General features: G+C 25.5%; 1 protein-coding gene across 2 annotated transcripts; it reads left to right on the top strand.

Moving 5' to 3' along the window:
- Positions 1–602: 602 nt before the first annotated feature.
- LOC112603844 (angiotensin-converting enzyme-like) lies at positions 603–20,617 on the top strand. Of its 2 annotated transcripts, XM_025352624.1 has the most exons (13): positions 603–730; positions 5,829–5,885; positions 10,302–10,524; positions 14,491–14,649; positions 14,726–14,825; positions 14,958–15,101; positions 15,282–15,473; positions 15,551–15,648; positions 16,706–17,000; positions 19,137–19,380; positions 19,483–19,725; positions 20,230–20,405; positions 20,472–20,617. In XM_025352624.1, exons 1-13 carry the CDS (start codon positions 654–656, stop codon positions 20,504–20,506), a joined length of 2,043 nt encoding a protein of 680 aa, XP_025208409.1. In that variant the 5' UTR covers positions 603–653; the 3' UTR covers positions 20,507–20,617. The 2 variants fall into 2 exon arrangements, with proteins under 2 accessions (XP_025208409.1, XP_025208410.1); XM_025352625.1 differs by lacking the exons at positions 603–730; positions 5,829–5,885 and adding an exon at positions 6,498–7,280.
- Positions 20,618–23,460: the final 2,843 nt, after the last annotated feature.

The raw sequence follows: 23,460 nt of genomic DNA, 5'->3' as shown, positions 1-23,460 counted from the left end.
TTATGATGTAACTTTTTTTATAATTTATTGGAAGATCTTTTAAAAATCAATATTACATTTTTTATATGTACATTTTAACATTTGAAGAAAACTCACAAATTTATTGGAAAACATTTTTTTGCACAATGAAAATATATTTTAATTTCTAAGCAACACAATTTATGATTTCAGTTTATTTAATACTCCATTAATCATCAAGAATTTTGATCTTGATGAAATGATGAATATTGTATAGCGTGGTATTCAATGATGCAATGACACATACATTATGTTTTTGTACATCTTAGACTATTAAAATTTTGCAGATCACGTGATTATTATATGTCAAAGATTAGAGGAGGCGCTTGCTATTAATCAACACTGATTTAAATATGTAAAAGTTTATCAATCAAATTAATCAAATCGTAAACATCGTTCCTGTAAGTAATGTTAATTGAATACTATTGAATATTATTGTGTATATTGCACGTGCCCCCGTGAACCTTGAATTATTTAATTAATCGAGCTCTTTTTCTGACATTTACGTTTTATATTGAATGTTCATAGTTTGTTATTTTTTATTAGTAAAAAAGGTGTATAATAAAACATGTACTCAATATTTTCGGGCCAATTTGCACTTTGCTCACGTTTTATTGACAAAGAAATTACACGTGATGAACATATGGTGGTATTTCCGTACGATTGCTGATATAGGTACCTACATTATATTACTGTCTAATATTACACATAGGTAAGTACAACTGGTATAAGTTTGGCAAAAATAATATACGGTGTAGGCAGTACAATAAAATATAAATAAATGTTTAACGTTTAGTAAACTGTTTAATTTCCATTAAATATCGTCGCGTACAAATGTTCACCGTGTATCCAAAACTACGATGAGGTTTCTACTTTCAATAGTTTTTCTTTCTAAAAAAAAATTAGTTTGTTTATGTTTAAATATAATATCATTCTCGATTATACTATGAAAAAAATTTTTAATTTCAAACGAATGAGTATTCATTTACGTTTACGACTTCCTTATTAAACATTTCCAAGTGAAGGAATACACGTAAACTTAAGTCCTATAGATAAAGTTTATAAAAAAAAAAAAAATCTAATAAATATAGTTACTAGATTTGTGGAGATTATAATCTATGATAAAACTGAATTATATTAAATTTCCTGATAATTTATTTAACTAGAAAATAAGTACTTGCTTTAATAAAACTACGGCACCTACTCTTGGAATAAAAATAAATAATCTAAATGAGTTTTATACTTTTTAGTAAACTTCAGTGTATTAACGACCATTTTAATTAACAATAATTAGTTACTAATTTAAATATTTAGTTGCTTAGAAAGAAACGTAATATATAATTTTATCTACTTGTTAAAGATGTTTTTAGAACATATTAAACATAAACTATATAAACAAACTTTATGCTAATTTTCTCATTTATAACTACTATACGGTTTAAGATATATATTTTTTATTTAAGTACCTACCTATATACCTTAATCGTAAGAATTACGATATATTGCTTTAAGCTTTTTAATTATAACTGTCATCATTATCCATAAACTAAGGCTCGAAAGTTTTTGCATTGGTATGTTTTTTTTTTTTTTGGGCTATTCGATTAATTGTTTAGTAAGCTTGAAATTAATTTCACGACATTACGAAAAAAATATTAAAAGTTTATAATGCATACTTCTGCATATTTAGTAATTTTGTAATTTTAAGAGCATATTTTTTGATTTTTATAGAATATATATGATGATTAATGATATATTTATAATACTACTCGAAAATTTAACAATAACAAAAATAAATACTTTATGATGTACTCCTAAATTTATTTTGATGGTTTTCGCTATTATTTTACTGCGTTTTTTAAATTCTTAGTTAACATAAAATTTCTCGTTTTTATTAATAAATATTAAGTACAAATTATAAAATGTAAAAATATTTTTTGATAAAATATTTGTATTTATAAAATTTGAGAGTAAAAAAAATATAAGTGCATATTTTTAAAATATAATTGTAATATTATAAGTGCATAAGTGCATGCATATCTAGTAATTTTAAAGTGCAATAAATTCCGAGCACTATGGCAACATATATGATAACTATCTCACAGTGCTACCGTAACTTGTATAGATTACCTAATACTACAGTATTGGTCTATTTTGTACACATTCAAATATCGTTATTTTTATTTGATATTATTGTAAGAATTTTGGTAATTATGTGGTGTAGATGTATGATTTTGTATTATGTAGTTTGTATGTGATTAGTAGCGTCAGTTAAGGGGCAGGGCAATAGTGAGCATTCACGCTAATTTTTTGAAAAACACTCCTTTGATCCGCCAAAAATAAAACTAGTGTCAATAAGTGTTTTAAATCTGATATTGATTTTTATTTATTATTTTTTATTTTGCTTTCGAAATAAACTTGTTGTGGTCCGAGTGAAGAGTGCCCGTGGTCTAACAAATGACAATATTGAAAGTATTGATCAAAGATAAGAAAATAATATATGTATGCTTTGACCAACTACCAAATATCAAGTGAAATTAATTACGAAAAATCTTTGCGATACACTGCATGCAGATACATCAGTACATGAATATTATGTGTTATGGCTATATTGACCAATTTACCACGATAGTGCAAGCTATTAATATAACTACGATAATAATTGATGAGCTAAAATTACGAATACTAATAATTTCTAACATTTTTGAATAACTATTCACCAATATTAGTTTAGTCTATATGACTATATAACTTATTAGGTACCGGCTACGAGGATATGAGGACTCAGCTACAGGCAACTTTTTTGTCACGTGTAAAAACTAAACGAGTTTCAATGACAATATGTATTTATTGTTGCATATTTTATTCTCAAATAATAGAATTGTCATTGTTTACAACTTGTGAATCAAGTACTTACATATAATGGCTAATAGTTATAGATACCTAATAAAGGACGGCAAATACTAAAAACCTCTCCGTATTGCGCAAAAATCAGAACGGCCTCCAGCCCATATGACATATTCAAAATTAGATGGGGTATGAAAAAATTGTCAAAATGATTTTTCAAAACCTAACCTAACCAGCATTAATGTTTGTATCATTGTTTCAGAAAAACTGAGTTGGATCAGCAGTAATTTAAAATTTTATTTTAAAGTTGTCGATACTATAATGGCCACGCGCAACCAGAAAACATAACTGATATTTTCACTTTTATTTTTATTTTAGAGCTTAGTAACACGTTCAAAAATGAAATATTTTTAAGAGAGTTATTTCATTAGTAAAAAATTGATTCGGTTCTATGAAAAACTCTCTCTCACTAATATAAGCTATATTATGATAAAAATAAGCTATGACGAGTATTAATATAAATTATATTTAGAAAAATGTAATGGTAAATTAAATATTTTAATAATTGTACGCATGAATAAACTAACAAACAAAAAAAATCAAATTTTCGGAAAACTTTCTAGTCGATCTCCATGTGATGTCTCCTCGGTAGACGGTAACGCTAAACGAACTGAATTTACTCAATTTGAATTTTTCCAAAATAAATAAATATGCCGGGACCCAAATTATTTTGTTGATAAAATATAACGGAATACAAATCATGTACTCAATCAAATGCATCGGGACCCAATTCATGTTATTTTTGAAATTTAGGAGTTTTGGAACGATTTGTACGTATATTATACTATAAAGCATTAGTACTTGCTTGCTATTTTATACTATTATAGATGTATCTGTATCTATACTACGAAAACTAAAGATGATAGAATAAATAACTACTTCTTGCTGTTCTATTTAATACTCCGGTTTGTAATAATTACAGCGTTTATAACCACAGGACACAAACTAATAATTAAAGTCGTCAAAGTGAAAAATCACAAAAAATGATCCTTTGTAATTTTCGTCAAAATATTGAAAAGAAAGTTTAAAGAAGATATTCAATTATTTAAATATATGATAATGTTTTAACTTATTATCTAATAACTAATATTAATGTTTTATTTTATCGCATCATTATTGTGAACCTAATATATCCATCGCTTTCTTCAGTATAAAAGTATAATATTATCTACGATCTCGTGGTAATACTTATGTAAGTGGTTAAATTATTATTGTTGGAACAATGTAATTATTTGATATAAATTGTAATTAGTTATTTAAATAATGAAAATTTTCACTTGAAATTAAAATTAAAAGCTAACACCTCTTTATTTATATAACAATGTACTTTACGATAATTCATGTTTAAATTTAAAATCATTTAAGTTACTAAATTTAGTAAAATTAAAAACTCGAGTAATTGCTTAATTAATTATATTACACAGTTCTATATTTAAATTTTAAACAATCATATATAGTGTGTAATTTTGAAACTTTCTTTATTTTAGTTTACCACTGCTTTGGAAATTCTCTATAATTATATTTCTCCAAGTCGAGCTAACTTTTTGACTCTTTAATTTCTTTTAGACCTATTAGCTTATTACATTTATTTGCCTAAGAACGTATGGAAATAATCATACTTAAATTTCTTTTTCCATTGCATTATTAATGAAAATAATATTTTACTTGACAATCAGTTTGATGTTCATGGGGTTGTCCTATGCTAAAAAAGCTATTCTACATATTATTATATACATTCATCAATATCTCGGAAGTTTTCAATAAAAAATGACACAAAGAGCTCCTTCATACATTTGAAACAATTTCTATCTCTGGCTTATTACATATTCATAAAATCTTATCCAGACGATCGTTACTTTCAAATTTGTTACTGATTTGCGTCTAATCTAGCAAGTATACTTTTGGTGTTTCGCATCGAAATTCTCCATCTTCTTTTAGTTTATTCGTCTTATGTATCTCGATAAAAATACTCTAAAATTTATAATCGCAATATTTTTATTTGGTATTTAAATTTAGAATTTCGAAAAAATTTGTAAAAACTCAAAAATGTAAAAGTAGATAAGAAATTCATAAACATTTAATAATTTTGAAAAATACAAAGATTTTCGAAGTTTTTTGAGAAACTAACTAAATCCATTTTATTACTAGAAACCTCCCTACCTTTTATTGTTTAAAAAGGTGATAAATAGACGAACAAAAAATAATATAAAAAAAAAATTTATATCCTTGTCGACACATTTATTGCTCTGTTCGGAATACAAAATAAAGATTATAAATAATATATCCACTATTTTTTTTTTTTGTTCAAATTATTATTTAAATAATGTATATTGCATTTATTTGAATAAAAATATTTAAATAAAGTATTTGTATAATTCGGTCAAGCATAAATTCAAAGCGGTGACCTAAGAATTTAAGATTTTTAAATATAATAACTAAAACGTGATTCGACGTAATCAAAAGTTGCAATCGAAATATCAAGAGTAAAACTGATTAATATTTTTAGTATCTATCTACGTAAGTAAACCTACGTTTGTTCATTCCAATATTATCATCTTTAATTAATAAAAACAATAATTATCAGGAACTTTCAAAAGAAGTAATACGCAAATGAATAAATTAAAAAAAATACGTGAAGATTTTTTTAAATACGTATTTTTTTACCCAGCAAATAGGTATACATGAATAATATAAATATTATTTTAAATATACAAATGAGATACATAATTTTTTTATATTTATGTGAAATATTAAAATCTAACTCTATTTACAGTCTTCTATTTGTATAATTATTGTAAAACCAAAGTATTTTTTATTTTATTCTAAATCTATAATCTATTCTCAGATTATAAACATCTAAATAATTAAATGAGTAATATAAATTAATTTAATATTGCTATTTTCAGTTATGGAGCTTGGAACTTATCGATGAATACGATTTCTGAAAAAATATTAACATATAAGTAAGTATTAACCACTACATTTGTTTATTATTATCTTTAAATTCTAAATACAGTAAAAAGACAGGAAATGGGTATAGTTCTGTATCTAGGTGTTGAGAAGGTTATTAATTATCATTTAAATTTAATGATGCGAAGGCAAATTCAAGGTTCCTCATTAGCTATTTGTTTTTACCAACTAAAAATGTGTCAAAAATACAATATTTATAATATTTTTTTATGAATATTTAAGGTTAGAACTTCAACAAAATTTGTGAAATCTTAAAATTTTGCAAACTATTTTACAAGGTAAAAATGTATAATAATTTAATTTAAATATTTAAGGCTAAAAATAATAGTAAAAGATTTTTCAATTTTCTCGGTAGATTCACAGTAGTTCTGGAGAACCACTGGGATTCGCTTATGTATAACTTCTCTCCGTCATAGTGTATCGTCTTCCACCTAATTCAGTATTAATTGTTACTTAAATTAAAATTTTATAATTATTAACTAAATATATGTATTATAACATATAATTAAAATTACCTATATATATACGTCGTATACTCGAGTATGTAATAATTTGTTTTTTTGTTTAGACCACGTTTAATTTATAGTTGAGAATTTGGAGTACCTATATATTATATTAACCGTGACAATCGAATGATATTGTTTCAACGTCGTTTTCGTAAGATCGGTATCCACTTATTGAGAGTGCAGAAAAAACAATACCATCAGAACGTATCTTATAATTAAAACATCATTTAGCATGTGCTACAATGTATTCGAGTGGCATAATATTACTTAATTGAATTATTATTTTTTTTATTTCGCCTTCGTTCTTTCCCACTCTTTCATTAGAAAAATATATTATCCTCTTGTATATATAAATACACAATACTTGTCGAGAGGTTATGCCTTGTACAAGACGTGCGTTTTATTCTCTCCCTCCTTTCACATAATATCAATAGATTTTATTTTGCGCGTATTTATAGGTATGGCAAAAAATAGTTTCCGAATGAAAACGTAAGATTAATTATTATTATTATTATTATTATTATTATTATTATTATTATTATCATCATCGTCGTCGTCGTCGTCGTCGTCATCTTTATCGTCAACATCTCAACCCGTACACCAGCGTTATTCGTCGTTCAGTTCCGAGGCGTGCGAATTTTCATAGGATAGCTGAAATTCAAATCCGATTCGCTTTCATACTCCATTCCAGCGACAACGCAATGTAATAAAGAAATCATTATAATATAATATAGTAACCACTCGTACCTGCGACGCTGACGACAGCGCACGCACCGACAAAACATTCAATTTCACTACCGTCGTGGTCGCCTTTACCGCGCGGACTCAACGATTCTTAGATCGCCGTCACCACTACAGTACGGACATAAATGTTCTCTGCAGGTTAGTGATAAATTATCAATATTTTCTTACCCAATGAGTCTATCACAAACGCGTATAATCGTATCATACGTAATAAAAAAAAAAAAATAATAAATAAAATAATAATAATAATAATAATAATATATAATATAATAATGGTGTAGGTAGTTATAGAGTGTTCCTCCGGTACATAAAATTTTACATAAGTATAGACACTATCTGTAGATTTAAAATATATTATTATTATACTATTTATTAATTATTTTAAATTGTATTCATTTTAAACTGTATTTAGAGAAGTATGTATACAGTTTAAGTTTTTACTTCCTACCTAATTTTAGTTTACTAAAAATAATTAATTCTTAATTTAAGAGTTGTAGCTAAGTACAGTTAAATAACTAAACGGAAATACTACGTAATAATGTTCAATAGTCTAATTTTTACATGCATTCAAGTATTTTTTGTCTTTTATAATTTTTTCTTCTTCAGTTCATCAATTAGTTATTTTGACATATCTTATGAAATAAAATTTATTTAAAGAACATTATGATAGTTATTTACATGATATGTTGTACACGACTGATGATTTAATTTAGTATAAAATAACTAGGTATATACATAAGTATGTGTATTGAAACGCGAAATGAAACAAATTTTTAGTAAATTAAAATTAATTATACTATTCTGGTTCTTTGATTCCATATTATGTTTCATTTAAGGTATATTATACTCAATAATATTATTTATGATAATCTTTTTATATTATCAATCGTATACAGTAATTATATTTAGGTTTAGATGTATAGTATAAGTACCTATTAAAGCAACTTTATTACTTAATACAATTAATTTAAATAATAATATACTTTGTTACTTGTATAAAAATAGTACAAATATTTCATCATGCTTAATTCATCAATTTGATTTATATAGTATACATGATAATATTAAGGAACCTATGTAACTACAATTTGAGTTTAAAAATCTATGTATTTCTTATTTCTACAGATTAATAGTTTAATATCTATAGAGAAATACGAAAATTAGACTTTTGTATAGGAGTGTCTATTATGTAATAGATATTCAAATAATTTATCTCAACATGACGTGATGAAGGATGTTATGAAATTTAATCGCAAATATAGGTACATCTTTTTCATTTGTTTAAAAATAATTGTATATATCTTTAGCGACTAAAAACAATAAACGGAATAATATATAAATATATATATATTATTAATTTGTTAAATATTATAACATATACAAAAAAAAAAAAAATCTAATTCCCCAATTAATTAAAAAATATAATAAAGTAATTTAGCCAATTAGGTACATTATTTATGCAGTGTAAAATCCTAAAAAAAATTGATCGATTTCATATGCTCACTGTCTAATCAAAATATTTATAAGATTATGATTAGATATAGTAGTGAAGCATATATGTATAGTTGGCGTTTGATAAGTAATTATTAAAATATATATTCACATATCAGATGCATGCTAAATTGTAAATTAAATTAATTTTTTTTTAATATTAACCTATGACTGGTGATCAATGATAGTGTATTCAAATTAATAATTTTTTACTGTTAACAAAAATTAATTCTGATAGAATATCAAGCAATTTTGTTTTTAAATTAAATTACAATTGTCATATTATTTTAATTGTTGGCACCTAGGCAACTATTATTTAAAAAATAAAATAGTTATGTTTATTATTTTTAAATAATTTAAAATACATTCACATTTTTTGAAAGATACTTACACACCTATTATTTAAAATTGTTAATTGTAATTTAAAATCACGGTCAAACTAACATAATATTGAATTTATATATATACATATATATTTTCATAATATAATTTTAATGTAAATGTAAGTGCTTGCTTAAGTATCTAAGCATAAACACCGAAAAAGTTAAATGATCAGTTTTGAATTAATGAAATATTGATTAGATATGAAATAATATTTAAGTAAAGGTTCGAAATATTATTATGGTTTTAATTAAAATTTACAATACTGTTAATATACACTATAGCTTAATTACTGATATAATTATACTATGTAAAAAAAAAAAAAAACAATGATTTGATTTTGCTTTTGTATTTTAAAACGCTTATTATGCTTAAAGACGTGAAAAAAAACCGTTAGATATATTTTTAATCATACAGTTTTAATATAATTATATTGGGTCAAAGTTTTTTCAACAAATTGGCAAGGTTGAATGACTTAACTACAATGTCTGTACGTTGTACAAACAGTGCTCATATCAAAATTAAAATAAAACTGGTTTTCTTTATATTATATTAAATTAACCAGACCAGACAAGGCTGTAAAATAACTAAATAACTAAACCATTGCAATTTAATCATGTTCTCCGTGAAAAATACACGTGACAAAACATTAATAATATTCAAACTGTGATATTAAATATTAAATCTTTCCATATTTACCATATTTAGTTTGTTTTACTAAAAAAAGTCCACAAATTTTGTAATAATGGAATCTATATTTATTAACAGCTTGAACAGTTGAAATGTTTACTATTGTTGTTTATTTTTAATTATTTGAAATGTATTTTTTGTTTATTGCTCATAAAATTGCTTGATTGGTTTTAATTTTACGTTTTATCATAATTGAATACATTGGACCACTCAAATACTCAATGTACTAATTACTTTAGGAGCATCTAAGAAGAATTAAATGTATTAAGGCAATTTATTATTCTGTATTATATAATATACTTGCAGTTAACATAAACATGAAACTTATTTCTGATATACTATTAAAAAATAAAAATATTCGTTTAATATTCTGTTTTTAAGTAAAAAGTTCAGTTGGTTGAATCATATAAAATTATTAACAAAATTAATAAAATTAAATTAAAGTCACAGCAAATTTTGAAGTTCTTTAGTTTTTAACCAATTATATATAAAATAATTTGTTAATTTTAGGTTTATTAATATTCTTCGTAAGCATGAAATTGATCATTTTAATTGTAAATTGTAAGGTAATACTATATTTGTAATATTGTGTTACAGCACCATGATGATAAAATCATATTATTTGTATACCATACTATGGCTATATGCTACGGTTGTTTGGCGGCCAGTCCTATCCGTTGGAACAAAAAAGTATTCTGAAATTGAAGCTGCCAAATATTTAGTCAACGCCAATCACACATTGAGCGAATGGTCAAACCGAGTCATACACGCCCAATGGAATTGGTTAACAAACTTAACTAATGAGAATGCTGAAAAAAAGGTACCGACATACTATTTACTTAGATTTCACTGTATACACACAGTATCTACCTTACTCAATACACATTAATATATTAGTATAAAGTTTACCTGTTTATTTCTTGTATTGAAACTCGAGTTTTAATAATGAATAATGTGATAAACAGAAATAATTATTAGTTTTTTGTGATAATAATTATAATTTTTACGTAAACTAAGAATTTTTAATAATAATTAAAAGGACCGTTTATTACATATAGGTTACATAGTACAAATACTAGTAATTTTGTAGATACATTATAGGATAATTTGACTGCAATCAAATTATGATGATAAAAAATGTATAGGCAAGAACTAAAAATTAAATGCTTTTCATGTAGATCAATGATCAATTAAAGACTATTTAATGTTTTATGATTTATTTTCAGTAAAATATTCAATTTTTTAAAGTCAAATGAATTAAAAAATCGTTATTATTGTATCCACCGTTCATTATTGTGTGTAACTGTTTTTAACCAAAATGACCTTATTCTGTATCACTATGACCGTTTTTCACCAAATTTTATAATCCGATTTCATAAAAAAAAAAATTATTTTAGATATTTTTTGAGAACACCTTATACAAGTTATATTTTTCATTATTATTACTGTTTTTTTTTTATTATAGACGGAAACCATTATTTATGAAAACTTATCATTTGTTTTTACGCAGACCAGTGTATTTTGTAAAACGTCAAATATGAATGAACTAAAAACTCCATAAAATATAAATAGTATAAAACATATAAACAATGAAGAGTATATTTAAAAATACATTCATTGACACTTACTATCTTTGAGTTTGTCAAAAAATTTCGTTTACTATGTGTAAATTACGAATACGTTAAAATATGTTTAAATTTTTCTACTTTTTATGTAATTTATCTTTTTATAATGAAATTCATAAGTTTGACGCTAATTTTATGATCTTTGTAATTATTAATATTTATACAATTATAACTACTATTCGCTTAATTTAATTTCATGATTTAATGTATTACTTCAATTTTTAACACTAAACCACTGATGTGTAGTATCATAGTAAATTTAAATAATGATTTTTAAACTCCGATTCCATTAATTTTTAAATGACGGCTATAGCTATGGTATACAAAAACTTGTATCAAATTTGAATCCAATTATATGTAGACTAACGTATTTGTTGGAAAATAGATTAGCTATGTAAGTAATAGAAATAAAGATAAGATGTAAAAATATTTATTTATGATAAATATCTGTGATAAAAAAAATGCTTATATATTATGATCATTAGAATTTAAAGGATTGAGGTTCAGAAATTCTCAATAGACTAAAATATTTCATTAATATTTTTTGGACCTTTGGTGGAAATCGGAATATAACTTTTGATAGAAAGTCACGATGATAACAATTAAGGGTAATTTTGGCAGAAAATAGAACCCCCTCCTTTATTTATAAGATTGTACTTCCTATTTGTTTACTGAGTAGTACGCAGAAAAGTTTAAATATACCCGTGATCTTTAATCGTGACTAAGTAGGCAGGAGTTTATTAGGGTTTAAATAGTATACGCGTATCTTTCTGATGCCCCATGTCCGGCACTAAAATAATTATATATTTTTTACATCAAATTTTTTTTTACGATTGATGAAATAAGTTCTTTAAAAAAAGTTTTTTATAGAATAATTAATCTGTGGAATCAACAAACGATTTAAAAGATAAGTACTAACACTCTACTGTCTTCAGCTGCTATAATAATTTTAAACTGATTATTTTGATTTAATATCTTGTATATAAACGTTACGATGTCGAAATTGTACGACTTTATGATAGTAATTTTAACGAATGACGTTATTAATATTAATGGGTAACATAATTCTAAGTAATAATCGCTTTAGACACCCGAGTTAATTGTTATATGTTTACAGTATTTGCTAAAAATGACATGTAAAATAAACTAGTATCGAACTCTTAATGCCCTTTGAAACAAATGGATTAAGTTTTAATCGAATCAGAAGTCAATGTAGTACGCCTTATACTATTATCTTTTCAAATTACATACACCTGTTAGTAAAGCGAACGTTGTTAACGCGAAAATCCATTATCAAATTAATTTTTAATCACTTGTCAATTTTATGATAATATTGCGTTATGTTTTAATAAAAACTGATTTTACATCAAACTATTATATTAGTAGACATGTACGTGACGCGATGCTTATAATCTTATTTATTTGTAATTTTTAAACATATATTTATATGCACATTTAATGTGTCCGCGATATTATAATACAGTTTTCAGACAAGTGCAGAGATAACTTATAATAATGGAATTGTAAAATAAATACAAGAATGTGGTTAATACGTAATATACAGCGTCTGACAGATTAAACAATTATGATAAATCGTACGCTAGAAATTATAAAATAAATTAAAGCATTTTTATTGACTACATATACACATACTTTAGTAATTGTAACATAAAGTATTCAATAAAATATTAAAAATATGTTTTGCAACCATTAGGTATATTATATTATTTATCTACAGTTTATACACTATATATATATATATATGATATAATTTTATAATTATTACCACAATTTATATTTATATTCTTGCTTTTTAATACGCATATGTATATATAATTAGCCTTTCTTTTCATGATATTAATATATATTGATTATTGCTGTATATTAAATTTTAATTAAATATTTTTTTTTCTATTTATATATATAATGATATTACAGTTTTATTTTTATTCATATATTTTATTTATAAACATTCTATCAAAGAATTAATTTCCATAATAATATGAACATATAAAATTAAAACAGGCTTAAAATTAATTAAATTAATTCAAATTTGTATATAAAATTACTTCCAAAAATACCGTTATCAATTATCACATTAATAGTTTATCTAAATTCTACAAACGCAAAGTTATATCATTTTAATGTTTTTATTAAAAACTAATTGAAATCTTGTATCTAAAATACTACTAATCTTAGATAAAAAAAAATATAAGGGTATAACAAATTTATTATCAACTAATATTTATATTAATTTTAAATGGGATCTAAGTTTATGTTGAAATATTAAAACAACTATAAATATTATGTAATGTAGCGTAAATAAAAAAAAATACAGACTTTTTTATAGTTCTTCTTCTTCATTAGCTTAATATAAACCATTCAGGCTTTTTGCCTCAACCACCACTCTTCACCCTTTATTCATATTATCTATTTTTCAATCACTATTGTATTTTCCTAGCATATTAAAATTCTTCTATTTTTTATCCATCTATCTGTTTGGGGCGTCTTAGTAGTTTGTTATAATGTTGTGGTATATTTTCCATTTCTTGAATCATATTATGTGCTCTTGTGCCCACCATGAACGTACTGTTCAACTTATTAATTTGATTTTCATCATTATTATTATGTATTTTCCTCCCAATATAAAAGATAAATAATTTATTTACAATTATCAAATTTTAAAGTAAAAATATTATTTACATTAAAAATAAATAATAATAACAAATGCACAGAAATTTTTCAAGAAATTAAAATATTTATAAAGGCGTCTTATATAGGCAATTTTGATACGTATGTGTGATAAAAACTAAAATAATCTCACAAAAGTACCAATTAAAACCAACATGCTATTAGAAACTATCTCAAAGTCGAAAATCATAAAATTTTTATTTTACTTTAAACGATGATGCTTATACATACTCAAAAAAAAAAAAAAAAGTCAAACCAATATACATATTCATTGCTCCACTATTATTACAAAATAAAATAATATTACTTGCATCATAAAGTACGAATATGAATGACTATTAAAATCCTAAAATAAATTAAAATTTTATCAGGACATTCATTATTATCAATAGTAATTATAAAAATTATATTACACAAAATGATATCGATATTTAGGACTACTTATAAATACAATTATTCTATTTGAATAGATTGCAATTAATTTGGAATTTAGCAAGTTCTTAAAGAATATGTGGGTAGAAACTGTGAAATATCCATGGTCAACATTCAAAGATCCGGATATTAAAAGGCAGTTCAAATTAATGTCAGTATTAGGAACAGATGCTTTACCCGAAGAAAAATTTAAAAAAGTATGCACACAAAGTTTTAATAAAAAAATATATATAAACGCTTGCATAAATTATAAGTGCTAATAATATTTTATAGTTAGATGAAATCATTTCGGCCATGGAAAGTTTGTACGGCAGAGCAACCATTCCTGAGTATGGTGATAATAATTTGAATCGAACTTTGAGTTTAGAACCAGGTATTTTTTTGTAATTACATATTATAATTTATAAGAATCATTTATAATATATAATTATATAGCATACAAGAGATATATAGTAGATTTGTTCGATTAATATAATTATTAGTTTTTTTTTTTTTTTACTTTGAGATATAAATGACATATTGGATAAAAGTACTGATGTAAATGAACTGAAACATGTATGGGTACAATGGAGAGAGGCCACAGGAAAAAAAATTCGACCTATGTATGCGGAATATGTAAGACTATCTAACGAAGCGGCCAGATTAAACAGTTGAGTAATATTATACAGAGTAAAAATTTGTAACGTTTTGTAAAATGCAATTTACTCGTACATATTAAATTTCATTCCTAATCCTATTTAAAATTTCTTCATCTATACAAAGCGTTACTTTACTTCGTTAAAAACACCATTAAATTGTAATTAATATAGTAAATTGTTGCATTTTATAGATTACACGGACAGTGCAGAATTTTGGATTCGAAGATACGATGTTAACGACTTCCGACCACAAATAGAACATATATGGAATCAAATCAAACCTCTATACTTGCAGATACACGCCTATGTGCGGAGAAAACTATGGGAGCTTCATGGTAGTTCAGTGATCACAAGAACAGGACCTATACCAGCACACTTACTCGGTTAATTTGAATCTATGATTGCTATTAATATTGTTTACTCATTATATTGTTTATAAAATGTTTTGTATATTTATTAGGTGATATGTGGGCACAGTCGTGGGAACGTTTGGATGATTTTACTCGACCTTACCCAACTATCGATGATGTAAATCCCACTTCAGCCATGATAAATCAAGTAATAAACACATTTTTAATGTATTTCATATAAATTAGTTTTTTTGAAGAAAAATTAAGTTTTCTTTCAACTGCATTATTTATTTTTTTGTTAAATTAGTATCATAATATATGACAAACCAGGGGTGAATTCAAAAATGTTTCACGGAAGGGGGGTACGAGTTATGTCTAAACTGCCTAAATTGTAACACAGCACGTAAAAGTAACAAAAAGTATGTTGGTCTTCAAGTATATATAAAAATAAAAATTAGATCAAAAAGTCATTCTCAAATAATTATTTTTAAGTACTTGATATATGATATTAAATTAGTATTCAAGAAAACAAATAGCTTAAACAATAATTTAAAACAGACTCTATTTTTATGTGCAATACGACACACAATGTGCACCACGAATGTACAAGTGTGCACTACGATTTGAACGTGTGTAAACTACGGTCTATAAAACAAAAATTAAATAATATGTCAGCTACTAGAAAATATGAGTATTTCCTGAATTTTTTAAATTTAAATTATACTAAATTATAATTTCTTTCTATTAATTTTCAAATATTATTATCAGTTAAAAATATTTTTTTGTTTTATTAAACCATTATATATATATATATATGTAATATATTTCTTTTTCCAAGACAGTAGCAAGAATCAAATTTCCGTTTAAAGCAGTAAAATTAAATGTATAATCCAACATTTTACAAATAATAGAGCCTGACTTAAAATATAAATGTATTTTATTAATGATAAAATCATGTACTTCGAAAATTGTTTATCATTGACGATGATCGATGACGAAATGAAATATAGCTGTAACACAATAGTGTTACACAGTCACTATTAAATATGTATGATGATATTATTTTATTTTATTCATTTTATAATACTTAATAGTTGTGATGAACTACGCAAACTTAATATATTACACGCATATCATATATATTTTTAGGGGTTTGGGGATGACCCTCTCTGCTTTCCTTTATTGGATCCGCTCCTGTGACAAACATTATATTTTAAATTTTAAATTGAACTGAAAATAAAATTGTATTTTATCTTAAATTTTAGAACTACACTCCGAAAAAGATATTTAAAGTAGCTGAAGAGTTTTTCACATCGTTAAATTTGAGCGCAATGCCTCAAACTTTCTGGGAAAAATCTATTTTGGAGAAACCAAATGGTCGCGATCTGGTATGCCATGCATCCGCTTGGGACTTTTACGATTCTAATGACTTTAGAATCAAACAATGTACATCGGTAAATTTTATGGACTTTATAACTGCCCATCACGAGATGGGGCACATCCAGTATTTCCTACAATATAAAAACCAGCCATTCATATACCGCGATGGAGCTAACGAAGGTGCTATTATATTATAATTAAATAATTTAACAACATATTGTAGTCTTACATAAGACTGTGTTATACATATTTATTAGCTGAAAGCTTTAAAAGTTCTAAAAATTTAAACAGTTATAAATGTTAACCTAAAAAAGAAACAAACGTTAAAAGCTTTTACATAAAAAATAATATTTTTTCACCGTACATTTATTAATGTGTGTCTTTCAAAATAAAGTGATATGCATTACATATAATATATTTTATGATATATATTTTTAATATAATACATTACACCCAACCATTTTTATTCTTATATAGTTTGTCGATGAAAAACTTTATATAAGATAAGATAAGTAGTAAAAGTACATTAAGCATTTATTGATTAAATTATTTCAGTATTAATTGAATATTTTGTTGGTATGACATCAAATTATAATAACTATTGTTATTAATAATAAAAAGTATTCTTTACTGCAATGTAGGTATATATTGAATAAATTATATTGTAATTCCCTCTTGACATATCTTTTATTTATTTATACCATTAACGAGTACGTGTGATAATTATTATTGATAAGAGAGCTTCGTTTAAATTAAAAATGTTGTATAACACAGTAATAATACACTGTCGTGTAAAACGCAACGAAATAATAATAAATTTAGGTTTTTTAAATATTGAACTATAATTAGTAAAAAATCATCCATTAGTAGTCACCTGACTGATAGTTGTTTTTTAATGTTTTTTTTTTTTTTAATTTCGTAACAAGGCCCAGCACTGGTTCCTTTTTAAACAATGCTTTAGTTGCCAGGTACAGTACACGTGGAAAGGTTTTTTATACGTGGGTTTGAATATGATTGTTAAAATGTTTATAAAAGCGTACGGCTTCGTCTACCACAGTTTTTATTAAAGATAACTTAATCTTATGTGTAATTTGATATAAACGAAAAAGCATTTGTTATTTTCTTAAGCAAAATATTCTAAAACTGTTGTATTTTATTGATATTTAAAAAAATTGTAGTGCCCCATGATTGAAGACCATAGGTCAATGATAGTATGAGATGTTTAAGTAATGTTTTGTATACAAGAATTTTAATCTGTGGAAACATCAGACAAACATTTGAGGCAAGTCTCTTAATAAGAATATGGCTATTTATAGTTAGGCGTTTATCCAAATTGAGTCCTAAATGTATAAATTTGTCATACGTAGGAATAAGAACATTATGAAGATAGATATTATAAAAAAACGAGTAATATAAGTGTGAATTTTATACGTACTGATTTATTTGGATTAGGTTTAATTCGCTATTACTAGAAGTGGCAAATATGAGAATCGTAGTATTGCATTAAATAAATAAGTAAAGCATAAGATAGCTAACACTTAGGGACTTCTGTGGTGATTAGATAGAAACCTGGTGTTTTCATACGAGAATATTATTGTATAGTAGATTTAATTTCACTTGATGCGAAACATTTTTCTGAGAGATAAAAAAGTATAGAAGAATTTAAGTACTAGATTACCAAAGAGGTGAAATCTGGATTATTTGTTTTTAACCTGGATGTATTTAATATATCAAACATATGAAAATACTTTGGCTTTACTTTATAAATTTAGTTAAGATGAATTGATTATATAAATATGTACATATATTAAACTAGAATACTTTTTTGTATTTTCAACAGTTTCTTTGATTTATTCGTTTAAGTGCAATTATTATTTTTTTATATTTCTGAATTTAAAAATCACTATTTAAAATCTAAATATTAAATTTAATTTCTTTTTATTCTTGCATATTTGCATAAGTATTTAGTTTTGTTTTCATATATATTACAGTAAAAGAAAATAATTTATAAAAATGTACACTCAAATTTATTTATTAAATGAAATAAAATCAACTTTTTTATTATTAACAATATTACCTAAAATTAATACTTTATTTATGATAAATATTTAGTTTCTTTAAAAGAGTTATAATAACCTAACTTTGACTTCGTGTATGGCGTCTACCAATCGTTTTAAGTTTTAACCTCTGTGTGATAATATGTTATGAAAAAAACATAGTCGAGCAGTAGTTTTTGGTATCTAATGTAATCGATTATTATGCAGTTAGGCACTTATACGTTGATATTAATATTTATTACTTGTCTTTGTTTAAAAGGTTTCCACGAAGCGATCGGAGATACAATCGCTTTGTCTGTATCAACGCCAAAGCACTTGCATAAGATTGGCCTATTGCCTAAGACAAGACGCTCGTACGAAGCCGATATAAATTATCTTTACAAGATCGGATTGGACAAAGTAGTTTTTTTACCTTTTGGATATTTGATGGATCTATGGAGATGGAACGTGTTTAAAGGTCACACAACGGAAGATCAATACAACTGCGACTGGTGGAAACTCAAGTTATTAGATTATATTTAATATTCTTGAAACGCTTATAAATTGTATATATACTTATATATATTGACCATTATGTATTAATATAAACATTTTATCTGTTATAGATATTCTTATCAAGGAATCGAGCCACCGGTAACCAGAACTGAAAACGATTTTGACCCGGGATCCAAGTACCACATCGTTGGAAACGTACCTTATATTAGGTACTTTGTGAGTTACATCATACAATTTCAATTCCATCAAGCATTATGCGAGAAAGCTGACCAGTTTGATCCAAAAAATCCAACGAGCAAACCTTTACATGAATGTGACATTTATCAAAGCAAAAATGCCGGAAACGCTTTCAAGTGAGATAATTTAAATATATAAAAAAACATATCTTTAAATTCATTAATCTTGATATTTTATAAACTAAAACATATCAACCAATTAAGATTTAAAATCTTAAACGACCTAAACGAATAGGAATAAAATAAAGTATTTTAAAGTTATCTAAAATATATGTTATGTTCCTACAGCAATAAATCCCATTTACCAATTTTATTCAGATATAATTTAAACGAAGACATTACAAGTAGCTTAAAAAAAATATGTTACATACCTATATTACATTTATAAAATATATTTACAATACTAAAATATTATCATATTACAGTGACATAATTTAGTGTAAAATATGATAATATTATATTTTTAAAAATATATTGATTTCAAAAAATAAATAAATAAATAACTACATTTGAATGATGACGTTCATTTGAATTATTATTTACGAATATTGTGAATTTTAAAATTAATAAAAACTAAAATAAACAAAACAACTTATTTAAATTATTTTAATATTATTATAGAGACATGTTGAAACTAGGATCGTCGAAACCATGGTTTGATGCTATGGAACTACTAACAGGTCAAAGGGAAATGGACGCTGGACCTTTGTTGAATTATTTCAACCCTCTGTACGAATGGCTTAAAAATGAAAATAAAAGAACAGGAGAATATCTTGGCTGGGAAACAAATAAAAAAAGTAATTATCAAACATACAAATTTGTAAAAATTATCTGTATGTATAATACTAATTTTTTTTTTTTAGTTTGCTATACGAAGGATGAAATAAGTCGACCTTAATTTTAATTTTAATCCTTTTATTAGTGATCAACAGTATTATAATCATATATATTTATTATGATAATTCGTTTATAGATTATTCGATTCAATAGCTATATTAGATATTTATGTTTCAGTACATTTATATTTGTACATTACTATATTTAATTAATTTATTAAAATACTAAGTTATGAATTAAATTTCATAAATAATTTAAATTGTACTTAATACACTATACGTTTTATTATTATTATTTATTTATTTTAAAATAAGGATAATTATTATAGCTATAGTTTTCCACTACTAATTTTTATTTTTAATTGTTTACACCGATAGAATGAGCCAATAAAAGCCTAATAAAGCACTAAAGCATTAAAACCCGTTGCACATCTTGTCACCTATTTATACCTGCTATACGTTTAAATATATACATGGTTAATATTTTATGTTTCTAACACAGCAACACAGTCATACCATTAGTTTTAGCATAAGCATTTGGCACAGTACGCAACGGTCGCCAGTACAAAGTACAGGCACCGCAGCGACCGGTCTGCACTGTTACCACCACCATCACTATGGGTAAAAACGCAATATTGTCAACTCTCCTACCAACGCCGTAAAGGCCAAGGCGAAACGGGAAGATAAGTCGCGCCGGACGAGCTTCGGCCGTTGACGATCGTTCTGTGGTGTCACGACTGTCGCACTCGCACGTCTAATAGCATCTCATATTCCGACTGTTGTCCAAGAACTCTATAACGGCTCTCCAAGGACTCTGCAGCTACGTTGGATTTACCAAGTCGTGTCCAACCACTGAAGGTTAAGAACGTCTTCGCCGTATCCGTCCAACTAATCGGTTTGTATAGCTCCACACCCGTGCGAGCATCCACAATCATACGACCAGCTTTTCGCGAATCAAAATCACGACAACCGCCGAAGCCGCGTCACATTCTCATTTTAGTGACGTACGTCAAATTTTCAATGGAGTAGGGGTGAGGGCTTGAAAATAAATATTCACTCGGTTATCATAAAGATATATAACGTGAATTAGGTGATTTCTTAGTTCTTTTTAATAGAAGACATAAAATACCTACAAATATGTAAATAAAAAAAAAAAAAAAACATTAAGAATTTTCGTAAAAATAATAGACAATAAAAAATGATTTTATTATTATTATTTTCTATTTAATAACCAAATTCGTATGGTTTTTTTTATCGTAATTTTAAATAATTGGTTGGCAATATTCAAGAATCGTAAGTATATGGTATAAATGTAAATAATTTAAGCATATTGGAATAGAAATAATTTGTAAAAAAGATCGAAAATAATCAATACAAAGGATTCCTTGCAGATTTTTTTACAATGGTTATAAAAATATTGAAAATCGATACATATATCTATAAAATAATATAGATTCAACATTTTCACAAATGCGTGTTGGCCTTATTTAATAATAATACATCAAATTAAAACCTATCAAATAACATAATAAAACATCTATTTGTGTAAATCAATACTATTTTCAATAACTATCCTAATATATTAAATAGGTACCTGATTTTTATTTTAACTTATATGCACCATCATAAGTTTAGGAAAATATAAATTATTTTATTTTTTTGCGTAGCAAAACATGAAACAGACAATTTTTTTTATTTTCCACAACGAACGACGTTTTTTAAGTTCTACCGTTATTACCGCGGGCTCTGTTCCAGCACTGCATTTGGTTATTGCAGGATCTAAACAAGTGCGCACATAGACCAGTGCTGTTCTGTTTTCAATCTCAGCCAAAACTTGAAACGGGATGCACTCAAATTCGGTAGCTTCGGTTGCATCAAGCGCCATATGAATGTTCGGCATTGAACTCCATAACTTTCTTGATAGACCGACGAAGTCACCTATTGCCACGTCCGGTTTGGCCGGGCCCGCACAAATCTGCCATATCGGTGACGAAGAAAACGATCAAATCTCCAATGCATCTTCCACACCAGATGTCATTGCAATATTAGGCATTGATCTATAGACTATATTGCCTTATATTCGACTCGGAAAAATTACGGTAGGTATTCTTTTTCGGAATGACTGTATTTGCAAGTAATTTGGCTGAAACCAACAGAATCACCGAGTTGGAAGCAGCAGACGGAGATCGGATTTCGACGTTGGACATAATATTATATTCTGTATGACTTATAGTGTAATATATGTTAATATATTTTTACAATAAACGTACGATTAATACTTTTTGACAGAATATATTATTATACTTTATTGAATGTACTTTCTCTTAAAATGTTGTATAGAAGATTTTCTATATACGTGCATCAAACGTTCTAGCTTATTTTTAATGACATTTTAATCATTTTACTACTTAAAAAATTGTAATATTTGATTTAAAAAATAAAAAACCGTTAAAAAGAGATGGTGGCCATTTTCGAAAAAATATTCTGATATTTCCTTTTTTCTGTGTTCATATTTTTTTGGCTTCACATCTAATGGTGAATATGAAGTTTTGAAATTCAAAACTTATTTTTTCACCTAGATATCACATGAAACCTATTTAAAAAAAAAAAAGGTTTTTCGGGGCCTTTTGTCGTAAAATTTTCGAAAATAATATAAATGATTATCTACATAAAAAGGTAGAACGACAATTCACTCTAGTTTAGAAAGAAGCCCGCGTGTTGATATTATTGTTATCGTCTTATCGTTTTCGATTACGATTTACAATTCATAGAATATAAGAGTACCTAAGTAGTAAGTAGGTACCTACTAGGTACTATAAGCTATTAGCAAGTGGACTCCTTTTTTTACAACACTCAAATGATATATAATTCCTTCTTTAGTTTAACAAGTCGTTGGGAAATCTCACAAAATTTCTTTATGTAAGTTTAAATTCATATTAACATTAAAAAATCTATGTAAAACGATGTGGTCTTCAAAAATTCAAGATATGACATTTGTAAATCCCTTAATAAAGTA

This window comes from Melanaphis sacchari, unplaced genomic scaffold, assembly GCF_002803265.2.
Source record: "Melanaphis sacchari strain LSU unplaced genomic scaffold, SCAv2.0 Contig111_pilon_pilon, whole genome shotgun sequence".
NCBI lineage: Eukaryota > Metazoa > Arthropoda > Insecta > Hemiptera > Aphididae > Melanaphis > Melanaphis sacchari.
This window is presented reverse-complemented; position numbering and strand designations above follow the sequence as displayed.